This window comes from Daktulosphaira vitifoliae, unplaced genomic scaffold (genome assembly GCF_025091365.1).
Source record: "Daktulosphaira vitifoliae isolate Bord-2020 unplaced genomic scaffold, ASM2509136v1 Scaffold_3, whole genome shotgun sequence".
NCBI classification, from domain to species: domain Eukaryota; kingdom Metazoa; phylum Arthropoda; class Insecta; order Hemiptera; family Phylloxeridae; genus Daktulosphaira; species Daktulosphaira vitifoliae.
Window position 1 is genome coordinate 21,462,544 of NW_026099574.1, and position 14,650 is coordinate 21,477,193.

General features: G+C 24.8%; 1 protein-coding gene across 2 annotated transcripts in view; it reads right to left on the minus strand.

Annotated features, from left to right (window-relative positions):
* The window catches only part of LOC126901908 (protein sickie), a 61,135-nt gene that overhangs the window by 18,846 nt on the left and 27,639 nt on the right, over window positions 1–14,650 (minus strand). For both annotated transcript variants that reach the window (XM_050678834.1, XM_050678832.1), the window contains exons 7-24: window positions 14,471–14,571; window positions 12,537–12,657; window positions 12,354–12,481; window positions 11,723–11,831; window positions 11,169–11,325; window positions 10,861–11,097; window positions 10,635–10,791; window positions 9,382–9,462; window positions 9,223–9,328; window positions 2,474–2,554; window positions 1,786–1,858; window positions 1,533–1,711; window positions 1,322–1,446; window positions 1,067–1,242; window positions 785–998; window positions 575–728; window positions 430–456; window positions 28–278 (exon numbers count right to left, since the gene is read on the minus strand). In XM_050678834.1, the coding sequence (XP_050534791.1) occupies window positions 28–278; window positions 430–456; window positions 575–728; window positions 785–998; window positions 1,067–1,242; window positions 1,322–1,446; window positions 1,533–1,711; window positions 1,786–1,858; window positions 2,474–2,554; window positions 9,223–9,328; window positions 9,382–9,462; window positions 10,635–10,791; window positions 10,861–11,097; window positions 11,169–11,325; window positions 11,723–11,831; window positions 12,354–12,481; window positions 12,537–12,657; window positions 14,471–14,571 (2,477 nt within the window). The remainder of the gene's footprint in view (window positions 1–27; window positions 279–429; window positions 457–574; window positions 729–784; window positions 999–1,066; window positions 1,243–1,321; window positions 1,447–1,532; window positions 1,712–1,785; window positions 1,859–2,473; window positions 2,555–9,222; window positions 9,329–9,381; window positions 9,463–10,634; window positions 10,792–10,860; window positions 11,098–11,168; window positions 11,326–11,722; window positions 11,832–12,353; window positions 12,482–12,536; window positions 12,658–14,470; window positions 14,572–14,650) is intronic.

Consider the following 14,650-nt stretch of genomic DNA (forward strand, 5'->3'; position numbering starts at 1 on the left):
AAACATTAAAATACCATTTTTTCTTACCATCATCATCTTTAGCATTGATTTTATTCATTATTGAGGCAGCATAAGGTGATGACAAAATTGATCGGTGATTTGGCTGGGGGGATTGATAATTATAACGACCAGCTGGAGTTGGACTTGTAGGCTGTGAAGCATGAGGAAATGTACGATTTTCTGATCGATTAGAAGATGAATAAGGAATACTATAATAAGAATCTGGGTCATCAGTGCGTTGAAGCATCGATGGATACAATTTTTCAGACTTAGTTGACCTGAAATTGTACAAGTATATTTTATAAATCTATTAATACATAGTTGATATGTGACAAAAAAGCTAAAAAAAATGAGTGATAATTTGGTAATTAAAACTTAAAAGCAAAAAAACGTGATGTTAAACAATAATTTGTTTGGCAATGTGCCTACCTTGGAAACGTCCGATCTCTAAGGTAGCTGCAAATAAATTTACAGCATTAAATTTCCCCAAAAAACAAAAACTTGTTTTCTAAATATTTCTCAAATGTAATGAACATTTAAGTAACAATATTTAATAACAAATTTTAAAACTAACCTTATACTATTGCTTCGTGATATTCTATTTGATTGAGTGGGTGATGTGCTAATATTGGGCGAAGCTGAAGCCATTATTCTAGAATGTGTCAAACTTGCTCGATGATGTAATTGTGCAGGAAGTGATTCTATACTCTCAGCTTCAATCATACCTCCTAAATATATATAAAATAAAATTATTTTTAGAAATATTTTTACTTAAATTATTTACCTATAGCTCCAGTCCTAGAAGGAAGAGAAGCAGTATAGTGTGTTGGAACTGGACTTTGTCTCATCCAAGTACCATAAGGACTATTCGTTTTTGCTTCTTGATCTAACTGATTGGCTATTAGTCGTTCTCTAACACTTTGGGATAACTGTGTTGCATTAGGACCACTTACAGAATAAGACTTCATATCAGTTTGAGTTCCTCCAGAGACTTTAACCTAATAAGAACACAATTTTTCGGTTAATAAGTATCAGAAATTAAAAATTCAAAACTAATTATATTTACTTTTGTTCTGGGTACAGCTGAAACTTGAGCAGTTCTTGGATCATTTTTACCATTTGAACTAGAGGTAGACCTTTTAGTATACCCAAAACTTTGAGGAACATTTCGTCCTTTAGCCCTATCACTACGGGATTTTCTTTCCAAGTATTCTAAACTTTGAATATCTTCATGTGATCCATCTAAAATTGATTTGTTTATAATTATAAACAAATTGATTAAGTGAATTATTAAAATATTTATTAGAATAAATGTTTTTACCTATTGACCGTTTTTTTTCTGTTCTCCTTGGACTCTGTTTATCTCGAACCCTTACTAATTCATTTGATCTCATTTGTTCTGCATTTTTACCAGCCTCTATGTATTTTTTCCATTGTGATGATTGTCTATTTAAAAAAATCATTTTACATAACTATAATTAAAATTGTAAACAATATTATTGTGATAGTTATCAATAGTAGCTTTTCCACACCTTATACTCGAATTATTTTGTTCCGTTTGTTGCCCACTATCAGATTTTTTGATATGACTTCGTGAAACCACTTTATATACTGGTGCAACGGGTGTAGGCTCTGGAGGACTTGTAGGAGGACTGACATCAGGGCCAAGACTTGAAGAGCCCCCGCCAGGCCCCACATTGAATTGATTCAGCTTATTATAATAAATTAATTATAAGTATTATATAATAAAGAATAATTAGTTTTTAAATATTCCCTAATACATACTTTGATTTTTTGTTGGTAACTAATGATACTTGGATCTTTTGTTTTTGTATTAAGTCTGTCAAGTGAACCAACCCTAAAAATATATTAAATTAAAGTAACAATCTGAAAACATGTTTAAACATAGCACAACAAATATTTGAACACTTGATTGATAAATAGAAAAAAAAATGCATAACTGGAATAATGTTCATCGGTAATATATTGGTAACTAAAAAATATTATTATTCATTGTCTCATTTGACTAATAAAATCCGTGATTAATCTTAACTTCTCCATTATTATTATCACAATATAGTAATAATAGTTATAATAATAATAGTAATTTAAAAAAATATAAAGATTATTATATAAGATATTTAAAGAACATATAAATATGTTTATATTTTTATATTTAATTTATTAAATATTTATATTTTTTCTATTTTATAATAAACAATATGTTTTGAAAATAAAAAGGATTAAATTTAAAAAAATATAATATTATCATTCTTACATACCTAATAAGAAATACTTTTAAAACTGATTTTGTTTGATATAAATAAAAATAAAATAAATATAATAATCTTTAAGAAATGTATAAATGTAGATAGTTACCTACATTTATATTTTTATATTTATATTTTTCTAACATTATTGTTATATTGTTAGAAAAATATTTTGTAATTAAAATTTTTATGTGCAATCTTACCTCTGTTTCAAATTAATTGTACTATTTGGTTGAACGTTATTTGATTTATTGTTAAAAATAGAATTTTGATATCTACTAGATCTGTAATACAAAAAACTAATTTTTATGACTTATTAATAAATAAAAATAAAGTTACATTAATAACAATATATTTTGAAACAAAAATTACTAAAATTTACAAAGAAAGAATTTATTATTACTTTTATTTTACTAGAGATAAGCTGGAAATAACCAAATAGCTACAGTCGCGATCACTACTCTGTAACGTTTTACAACTACAGCTAACTACTTAAAGGGGTGTGTTAAGCACATTACTCTTATGGATGTCCGCACCCCCTAACAATAACATATTATACACGTGCGCCATCTATTGTAGTACTTTAAAATTAGTAGAGTAATTAAAAATTCTTTAAAAGGTAATTTAATTATATTAAAATATTTGCATGTTTCATAACACATTTTTTATAATTAAAAGCAGTAGTCAAATTTTATAATGAACACCGAATTGTATTAGAAGATAAAAGCGAAGGGTAAATTTTATTGTGGCGCTGTGGTCGGAGTATCCAACAAGACGTCTGAGATCATTGTAAAGGGTCGAGTATTCAAGGTCTAGTGAGGGGAGTATAATCGATGAAGTTAAAAGGGGCATTCATCCCAATGATGTGATAAAAATAAAAATTGCTTTAACCATTTTGGTTAATTTACTTACTAAAATGTCCTAATGATTTTTGAAAAAATTGTGTTTTAACAAAACTACTATATTTTTATATAAATTTAAAAAACGAATGATAAATAATCATTTTTTTCAATAACTTTTATCAACTATATGTAAAAGATTATAATAAGAAATATTATCATTGTGTTTTTCTTCATAAAATTTACAGTATTATATAGTATATTATCTTCTCTATTCAGGATCGTATTATTCATAAAGCATTATAGGCACTGTGATCTTGGCATATAGTAGTTATATGAAATTGGTGCCCTCAATTTTTTTAGACATGTTCTTTATATAAGTATTGATGAATAAAAAAACAGTCAATTTTTCTTTTAAATATTTTATCGAACTTAAAAGCTTAAAATAAAAATGGAGAGCATAAAGTATAATAAAATCTTAACTAATAATATTAAAATAAAATTTTTTTATTTATTATTTGGGGGGGGGAGAGCTATTGCTTTTTCTATATACGGCCTTAATTCAGCTGTCTTCATAACAAATCTATCTAAGATTTTCAAAGTTATTCGCAAGGACGATAAGAATAAACCACTTTTACAAAACTAATAATGAAAATACTACATTATTTAGATAAAAAATGGAAGTCTTTCACTCCAAAACAATTTAATATATGTTATAGATATAATATAACATAGATTTAAAAAAAAAATAATTTTCTGAAAATGTCGAAATGTGTGGTTTAATAATGAAGGCGATTATGTTACTATAGTATAGACAATTTTAAACAATAAAATATACATAAAATTATATTTTCAATAAACGCAAAAAAAGACACGATAGTTAATCGTAATGAAGAATAGGGGATTAGTTCTCTTGTGTCATCAATTTAAACTTTATAATTAAAAAATACAAATTATTCATTTTTACGGTTAACATTTTTCACATAGGCGCAATTTTAATAAATATTTTCTCCTTCCTAACAATGTCGAAACTTAAGAGCATAGAGGAAATTGTTCCCGTAGTCAAAATACAGAAGAGCAAAACTATCATTTTACCGACAGAATTGATTCCGGCAAAATAATAATTAAGAAAAATTTTAGAATTTAAAGACCTGGGTTAAGTTAAAAAAAAGTTCATTAGTCATTTGATTTAAAATAAAGGTATGAATATACCTTTAATTATAAGGTAAAAAGGTGAATCAAAAAAATAATTAATAAAACTTATAAATCAAGAAATTTATGAAATTANACTACACCCAAAGAAAAACCTCAATCAAAATTGAAAGAGAAATTTTATCAAGGGTTTATGATAATGTTTTATTAATACGAACAAAATAACTATTCTTATAAATAATTATTGTTCAAGACAAGAAAAAAAAATATCATATTGATAAATATATCATTGATTCAATAGTAATGATATATTTATCAAATTGAACAATTAATTTATTATATAGATCGAGGTTTTTCTCTGGGTGTACTTTGTATAATATATATAAAATAATATGGTACATTATATTAATATATATTATTAAGGGTAAGTTTATAAGTTACCGGAACTTATTTTATGATAACTAAAAATTAATAAAAAAATAAAAAATAAATAACATTACCAACTTTTTAGCTTTGTAAAAATAATGGGTTAAATTATTCATTCAACATCTGTACCACTCCTATATAAAATAGTTCCGGCACCCTCGCCCCCAAAAATTATTTTTCTATTATAATAGGTACATATAGTTTTTCTGAAATTTTGAAACATATAGGGTGTTTAGTAAAAAACGGGTATCTACTGTTATCATTGTTTGTAACAATTAATCTGCTTCCTAACTAACTAAACACTATAATTGACGGGTCTAAACCAACCAAATTTGCGCATGATTTTCTAATTAATAATAATAATATATGCACAGAATTAAAATTTCGTTAAAAACAACAAATTTATTATGAATATAATTAAATAAACATTTTATTTTATGTTAATTTTACTATTATTTTTGTCAGAATAATAAAAAATTGATCAAACATATTTTATAAACTCATAAAAAACCGGTTTAATAAGATGAATTAATCGTATAATATTTTAAATAATTGTCAAATCCTATCTGTAATAAGACAACAATTGTTTATATAGTTTGTATAAAAAGAAACTTGAACAAAAATTCTAACTGTCAATACGTAAACGATAAAAATAATTTATATTGCTACACTAAGGGACATATGGCTGATTCATATTATATATACCTACCCTAATTTTGTAATGCATGGTTTGTTTTCATAAGATGACTCATATGCACAACGAATTAACGGTGTTTTATTACACCCCTTTAAATTTGTTATAACTAAAAAACAAACCCACACAATTATATTAATCAAATGAAATCTTTTTGCTTGAACAAGAGTTAACGATTCCATTTTTACGCTTTTGAAAGTATCAAATTATTTTGGATTAAAAATATTTTTTTAGTTGAACTACTAGTTAAATATTATGATAAATAATGAAAATAAAATATGTACCGAGGTTAAAAAACATTGTACAGAATAATAATATAATAGCATGATTAGGACAAATATTTAATTAATTTCATTTATTAATTTAATAAGAAAATACCAACCTAAATAACGAACGAATTTTTTTTCTTGAAACTAGAATAAGTTCTTATGGGGGAATAGAGACCAAAAAAATGAAAAACATTTTATGGGTTACACAATAAAAATTTAAAAGGATAATTTTTGTAACCAGGTGATTAAGTCAAATAGACTGAAGATATATAGAGTATTCAATAAGTGAGGAAACAGGTTTCTATTGTTCTCATTGTTTGTAACAACAGATCTTTTTCCTTACTTACTAAACACTCTGTATACTTCAAAATAATTTAAAAAAAAAACCCAGCACAGGGGGATCGCGGCACAGTGATGACGTGGCATAGTTGTGATACGATCACATTTGCATGTGCCCATATCTCTGTCTCCCATAACATCGTTGTACCGTTTAATATATATATATATATGTATATAATTAACACAGTGACATACAGCAATACTAACAGGAGGGCGGACTGCACACATAAACACTTTTTGCAATTCACGGCCAATGTGCCATAATAGATATCCCTATCGACAGTTGACATTTTACCATCTTCGCGATCACTACTTTTGCCTGATAATTAACTTAACTTCGCTACCCCGTATATTATAGTGTGTGTGTGTGTCGCCGTCAGCTCCCTGTTGGATTATAACATCTCTAGGTGTCCAGCAGGTTGTATTATCCATTTAATATTTAAATTGCTTAATAAATATTTATTTATATCGTTGTTAACCTAAAGTGTTATATATATATATTGTAGTGCGACCCTTGGTAGTTCCTCTAAGGGAATATAAATTAAATAGGAAACTTCAGTACCTAAGGTAGATATAGCCTAGCCAGCTATCCCCCGTTGGTCCCTTAGAATACTGTCGACGGGCATTTAGGCTCAACCCCTAAATAGCGACGTAACAGTTGGACCAAGTATTATGATATCTGACAGTGATTGAAATCACTATAAAAAAAACGCTTCGATGCAAATCTTTAGATAGTGTTTAATTTTAAAAAATTGGTGGATTATACCAAAAGCAACATGATCTGCTAGTTCGTTATTAATATCGTGATTCAGATAAAGTATGTCGAATGAAAAAGGGATTATTAAAAAATATTATTTCTCATAAAAAAATTATGTTGATCCATACACTTTTCAATAAGTTGTATAATTATAAAGTTAAAAATGTAAAAAATAAATTTTTTTTTGCATATTAAAGTACATTACATTAGCTTTAATTTAAGATATATATAAAAGTGTCAGACCTTCCGTAACATTTTCAAAAGTTAAGTTGAAAAAGTTAATTTTTTGTGAAAAAGTTGTCATTTTAAATCCCCCCTTAAGTAAAAAAAATTGAAAAAATTGAAAAAATTAGCGATTTTTAAATTCGTAATTTTTTTGGAGGTTTCTCCCATTTACGGGGAACGAGGGAATTTTTTTCAATTTTTGAGGGTAATGTCTTCGACAAGATACGATTTGTGATCTTTTGACGTATCATTGAAAGAAATCGGTTCGGTGAGAGCTGAGAAAAAGTGGTAACAGACACACAAAAAAAAAAAAACACATCTTAGTAAAACCAATACCTTCTCAGCTTCGCATCGAAGCTAAAAATTCTCGAAAGCCCGAATAAAAATTTAAATGTAAACCTAGTCAATATTTTCAAAATGAATCGATTTAGGGCTTGATTAAAGTTTATAAAAGTCTGGATAATAGCTTTTTTTAATAGGCTTCAATGCAAGTTTTGCGAGCTAAATCAGAATTTTTATATAGGTCGCAGAGCTATATTTAAGGGTGTAAGGTTTAGACCCCCCTATATATCAATATTTGTAAATATTTATACATTATAAAATAAATATGTAAGACATTTTATTTACCAAATACATTTTATTTTTCAGAGTACCTTCAAAAAAAAGTCGACATTTCGCAAATGATTGGTTATTGTGTAAATATATACAGGGATTAAAAATGTTATTTTTTCAAAAATTAAATTTGTATTTTCTTTGTGTATTATAAATGGTTCATTTAAATAGATGAATAAATTCATTTAAAGACAAAACCAAATGTAATCTATAATTCAATTTCATTGCAGAAATTAAGAACACTTTTATAATGCAACAAATAAAAGTAGAATTAGTGAACAAAATGAAAAAAATGTTAGTACAAAATCATTTATTTAAGAATATGTTAATTTACTAGGACTTGCACTAGTAAATCTTGAAAATTTATTGCATTTCTCTAAAAAATGAATACAATTGAACAATAAAAAAATACTTATCTATACTAAATAAGTATAGATCATTAAATTATTTTAGGAACGCATTGTTCTTTTGTACAAAGGTGCCGAGGTTCAATTCTAAAGAACTAAGCTGTACAGATTTTCCTGTCCTCTCTGTTATAATAGTTAAATTACTAATTTGAAAAAATATTATACAAAATTTTAAAAAAAGTTTAAATGTATGTAAAAGAATGTAGGAAACTTAAGATATTGTCATTATATATAAGTTTTACAATGCCAACAAAAATATAATATTAGAATTTTAAGTATTTTCAGTATTAAGATATTGGAAAGAATTAGATAACTATTAAGACCATTTAGTTTTTTCTTAATATTAATTTCTACTATACTTGATAACATTACTAAAAAGCTTCATATATTTTTATTTTTTTAATGTTAAAATTTTTAGTATAACATGAAAAATCCTAAAAATAGTAAAAAATGTACTAAAAGATTTCATACATAAATTTGTATAAATTGAAACAGATTTATAGCTTACATAACAATAAATCGTAACCAAATTTTTTTTAGTTAAACACCAAAAAAAAATGCAAATGCAACAACATGAGAATAGGCACGAAATTGTTAAATTGCCATATATATCTAATCTATATTAAGTCTAGATTGATGACTTGCTACAAATCAGTTATATATATGTATCTACATGTTTTCAAAAATATTGCAATGAAAGTATAACTCATGGTATGATACTAAATTAAATAATCATGAAAATCTAAAATAAAACTTTTTTTATAGAAATGTTTTATTGTAAGCATAAAACAATTAACATATAGGCATCACAAAAATACCGTCAAATGGACCAAATTGGGTGAATAAACTTGAGGCTGTTAAATACTATACAGGTTTAATCACTTAATTTTTGTCAACAAATATTTTGTACTTCATAACATTACTAGTAAATATTTTACTAGATTTTGCTATAGATTCATATGGTTCAAACGACAATAGATATTTAGCTGTGTCAAGTTGACCTATTTGACAATATTCCATATTAGAGCTGTTGAATTTAAAAGGGTTAACACAAATATTTAATCAGAAATTAATGCACTAATATACATATTCCCAAAAGTACTTTTTCATTAGCTTCCATAATTAAATGCTACCCTAAACCATACTATAACTGTAAACCCCATATTAAATAAATAATTTAATACAATTAATAAATACTATTAAGCAGACTTTTAAAAAATAGTTTAATTTACTTAGAATCATTGTAAATTGGTCCTTCAGACATATATCCAGGATCTGTAGTTAGATATTGTTTTGATTGTATATCATATTGTAGAACATCACCATCAGAAACATAACCTATTGAAAAAAAATGATTTTAAAATTTTAATAATTTAATCATTTATTATTACCTGAAGATTGATGGCCATAGTCTGAATCAGCAGAGATACGTTTTTCTTGAAAGGTGCAATTTCCTGAATTCTGAGTCAACCCTATCATTAGTATAAATAATAAAGTACTAATAATTAAACCATACAAATAAATATTTATTCATAATTATAATGTATATATTATTATTACAAATATTTACAACTATTAAAGGTCATTAAAAAGTATAAGAAAAATAAAATCCTAAGTGCCAATAAAATACGTAAAACTTTTAAAAAATATATATTCACATTTTTCACCTAAAATAATACAATTTTTCTTTAATTTTAAGATTACCAACTAATAAATCAATAATACTATTTTGATATTTTTTAAATGCTCCTTAATTTAATTAATATGTTCGTTTACAACTCAGTAATTCCAAGTCCATATTTTTAACATATTATCATTTCATTCTTAATTTGATTCATTTTATCTATATTTACTTATACATTTATAATTATCCTATAAAGAAGTTAGGGATAGTAGAGTACTAAATAAATTATTTGATAAAAATTAAAATAAAAAATTATTGTAGACAAAGTGATAACTTTATTTGTTAGACCCTCTCTCAGTGATAGGTGAACACTAAGATTCAAAAACTACTCAACAGATTTGAATAAAATGTGTAAAACTTACTGAAGGCATAAAAAACAAATGCCTTTTCAAAAGACTATTTTTACTAAGTATTATATTTTTTACAATTATAAACTAATGTTATTTTTTTCTTGAAAATTCGCAAATAGTTAATCAAAGGCAGCCATTTTGTTTATATATACAATAACGAAAACTTCGATCAGGTACTAGAATAATTATTTAACTAATGATATTTTTCTTGTTTGATTGATTTTATATGAACCTGTAAAATTTATGATGTTCATATCAAGACATTGACTTTTGGGAAGGAATCCAACAAATATAGCTATTACTTGGTCTACAATAATTTTTTTTTTTAATTTTGGTAAAATAAATATATATGAATATAAGTAATATATAAATATTTTTACAATATTTATTTAAAGCAAGATTTACTTATTTTCTAAATAATTTGTAAGTAATTAAAATAAAATTCTTTGAATATTAACAAAAAAAAATTGTTACTTTTAAATATTATTTCTTTGATATAAGATTCTAAAAGGAAAGTCTATTGAAAATATTAATGTTAAATAATATTTTATAAAATATTATTTTCTATAGTTAAAATATAATAGAGTTCAAAGTTAATTTTTTGTTTTACCAAAATCAGATGGTATAGTGCGATGCGGTGGTACAATTATGGATCTTTTGTATCCCCTCAGCAAAGGTTCCATTGGCTTAATACGTAAAGCTGGATCTTCATCTTCAGTAAATGACCTTTGTTTATCATGTTTTATATCAATAGGAATAAAATTATTCTGAAATTTAATTATTATTATTTAAAAATTTCATGATACATAAAAATATACGTTAAACACATTTATTACATTTTCTAGTTTCTTGTTATCAATACAAATTTCAGACAGTTTTTCATTACACTTTCCTATATTTTCAGCCTTTTTATTTTCAGAATCCATTTGTTGCATTGGAGCAACACTATGTGTTGGTTTTGTCATACCTTTAACAGTAGCTACAGGTTTTGGGATACCTGTTCCACTAAGTCTCGATTGAGTTTGTGATGTCTCCATCGTAGAAGATAAATCTTCTTTGTTTATATTTAAAATCTAATAGTTATAAATACAAAAAATATTATAAATAAAAATTTAGGGAAATGTTAAAGTTTTATATGATTTACCTCTACACTTTTTCTTTGAGTGTTTTCAGAATTCGGTGGTAATGATGATTTTAAACTTATTTTGGAGAGTCGAGATTCAGTTGGAACAGGTGGTCGAACAATTTTTTTTCTGAGTATAGGTTTCGAAATTTCATTAGAATTGTCTATTTTCTCTAGACTAAAGCAAAAATAAATAAATTAAAAACATCAAAAAACTCAAATATAGAGTGATTAACTAATTATTCCTTTAACTACATCTTGGGAAATGTAAAGGTCTACTTTTCGTTGTAATTTAATTAACAAACAATGTAAAGAAATACCATCTATTATTTTCATTTAAAGGAGGACTAAATCAATAAGTATTGATAACCAGTACTGGTATCAATGGGTATAAAATTTTTAAGTATTGATAAAATTATAATGCCAAAGTGGAAATTTTTATAAAAGTAGCTCATTAATTGAAACTCTTTCAAGTCAAAAACATTTATAGATTTAAGATACACTTATGGTATTCATTTATAATTCCTTAAAAGGTATAGTTAATTGATCAAAATTTATATTTAAATTATACAAACTTTGTTATGGTCTTTGGTTCATTTGCTAGACTATTTGAGGAATCACTGCGTTCAGAACGCGCAGAACTAAAACCACTTGAACTTGATGTTCTTTTTGTACTAGTCAAAACTAAAAATAATAATCAACATTAATATAAAACAAATCTTATAATAATAACAATTATTATGAACAGAAAAATGAGTGATTCTAGTTTATTTTAATATTTTCATATTAATTTAATTTTTAAACGTAAAGGGTACCAAATTCTATGCTTGAAGAAAATTAATTATGACATTAAATGCTCTCTTTATTTATTTTTACTCTTTTGAAAAGGTTAGAATAACTGACAAGTTAACAATTCTGTAAGTCTAAATCATTTTAAAATACATATTTATTTATATAATAGAAGTATTTTTACCTCTTTTTTCCCCCCTAAAAAATGACTTTGCTTAGAGTATATTTTATTAGTAAAAATAACGTTTTAATAACAAAATCTGAATTACATAATTTAATTAATTTTTTCTTTATGACATTATGTGATACAAAAAAAAAAAAATAATAATACATTAACTCTTATTATTTCCAATACATTCTGACTCTTAGTCAATATCTCAGTAATTTAAGTTAAATAAAAAACAAAGTTTAAGGAACCTTGCTTATTTGATTTTTCTTTATAGTTGGAAGATGACTTCAATTTTTCCAGCATAACACTATTTTTTTGAGCTGAACTGTATGGGCTGGCAATATTAGTAGTTTTAATAGAAACTCCATTTTTTTGACTGAAAAAAAAATTGAACATAATTTTTTATAAAATTAATTTAAAATAAATCTTACTTTAAATTTTTAGATGAAGCTACAGGAGTTTTGATAACTGATTTTGGTGATGGTATAAATGTATGAGGACTAGTAGATCTAGAGCTACTATTTGATGTACATTTTATACCTGAATAGGGACCTAAAATTGAATATTATCATTTTATATAGATTATTTAACACATAAAAACTAAAATAAATTTTAAAATCTTTTATTAATATATTAAATATTATTTTAATTTAGGGGTACATTTTACATTAAACTTACGTTTATATTATAATTACTTGTTTCATAAAATAGTAATTAAATATTACTGATTTTAAAACTTACAATATCAAACTGTATGTAAAAAAATTTTGGATAACTATGCAGTTGAATATTTACACCCACTCGATTTCTTCTTGTAATGAAGGTATCAAGGTTCACAGATATAAGTTTACAAGGATTTAGATTACGACAAAAAACGAATGATAAGAGTAAATAAGCAACAGGCTAGGGTATTTCATGCATAAGAAATGTAATGACGTCATCTGTTAGAAATGTTTTTCGATTAGGGTGTGGAACGAAATACTGAGTATGAGTAATTATTATTGATGGTAGCTAAATGAGCAAAAGAGTAAAAATAGAATTTACAAAAAAAAAAAAAAAATTAATTCAATATGAACTAATTTAAATATATTGTACAAAATAAAAAGTTATTGCTTTAAAACTATATTCAGTATTTACACACAGTATGACAATTATTCCTCAACCATTATTTTACATCATTGTTACGTAAATATTTTCAAGATTAAATTGAAAAAAATATATGAACATTTCAGAACTATCGAGAAGGTTATTTAAAGAATCATGTCATATATATCTAAAAAACTTAATCTATTTAAAAAATGTCCTAATACTAGTTTTTCTTGTCTCTATAGATGAATCTTCTATAAACTTTACATAATTTAATGATTAATGTTAATTATAATGAGATGATTAAAAACTTTTGTGAGTGAACACTCTTATGCATTTTTATTCGCATAAAACTTGTTTGATAAAAGAAAGACATATTAAAAAAAAAACATTTACTTGCAAGTTAAAACATGTTAAAGATTTTATTTAAAATCGTGCTGTATAATATTTTTATGTATGTAAATATTAATCAGTTTATGTGTAATTTAATTTAAAATATAATTTAACGGCAATTAATTGCAATCAAAATAACACTTTGAAGAGCTGTGAATAATTGGCTTTAAAATATATACTTTTTTTTATCCTCGAATGACTCATCGCTAAATAATATTTATTTATTATTGTACATGAACAGGCCGAAGTCCTAACACAGAATTGAAACAATTTTATATGATTTCTATATAGTAATATTTTTATGATTTAAATGACGCTTTTAATAATTATAGAACTTTAGTAGTAAAAAACTATGAATATATATTTAAGATATACTTTAAAACAAAATTAATTTGTTAATAAATTTAATTGAAACGCTATCTTTAAAAAATAAATAACATATCGTTGTTAAATAAGTATTTTAAAATACATTTTTATTATTAGTTTATCTAGAAAAAATATTATTCTGTTATACCACAACTTTAAGTACAATCTCTACACCCAGAGAAAAACCTCGATCTATATAATAAATTCATTGTTCAATTTGATAAATATATCATTACTATTGAATCAATGATATATTTATCAATATGATATTTTTTTTCTTGTCTTGAACAACAATTATTCATAAGAATAATTATTTTGTTTGTATTAATAAAACATTATCATAAACCTTGATAAAATTTCTCTTTCAATTTTGATTGAGGTTTTTCTTTGGGTGTATAATGTATTTAATTATTACGTTGAGATAAATTAAAAATGATGATACATGGTAATTTTTATGAAAAAAAAAAAATGTTACCTATCTATGTACCTTTACATTTAAAATTTAAACAAATGAACTCACTATTAATAGGTACAGATGAATTCTGCAAATGATGAAACCTTTGAGCGAACGGAGTAGGTATACTAGTTATGCTACCTGAATGAAGGGTAGGTCCAGGAAGTCTGTAATACAATAAGAAAATTAACAATTACTTCATCAGTATAATATAAGACCAACCTAAGCTAACAATATAAACTACGG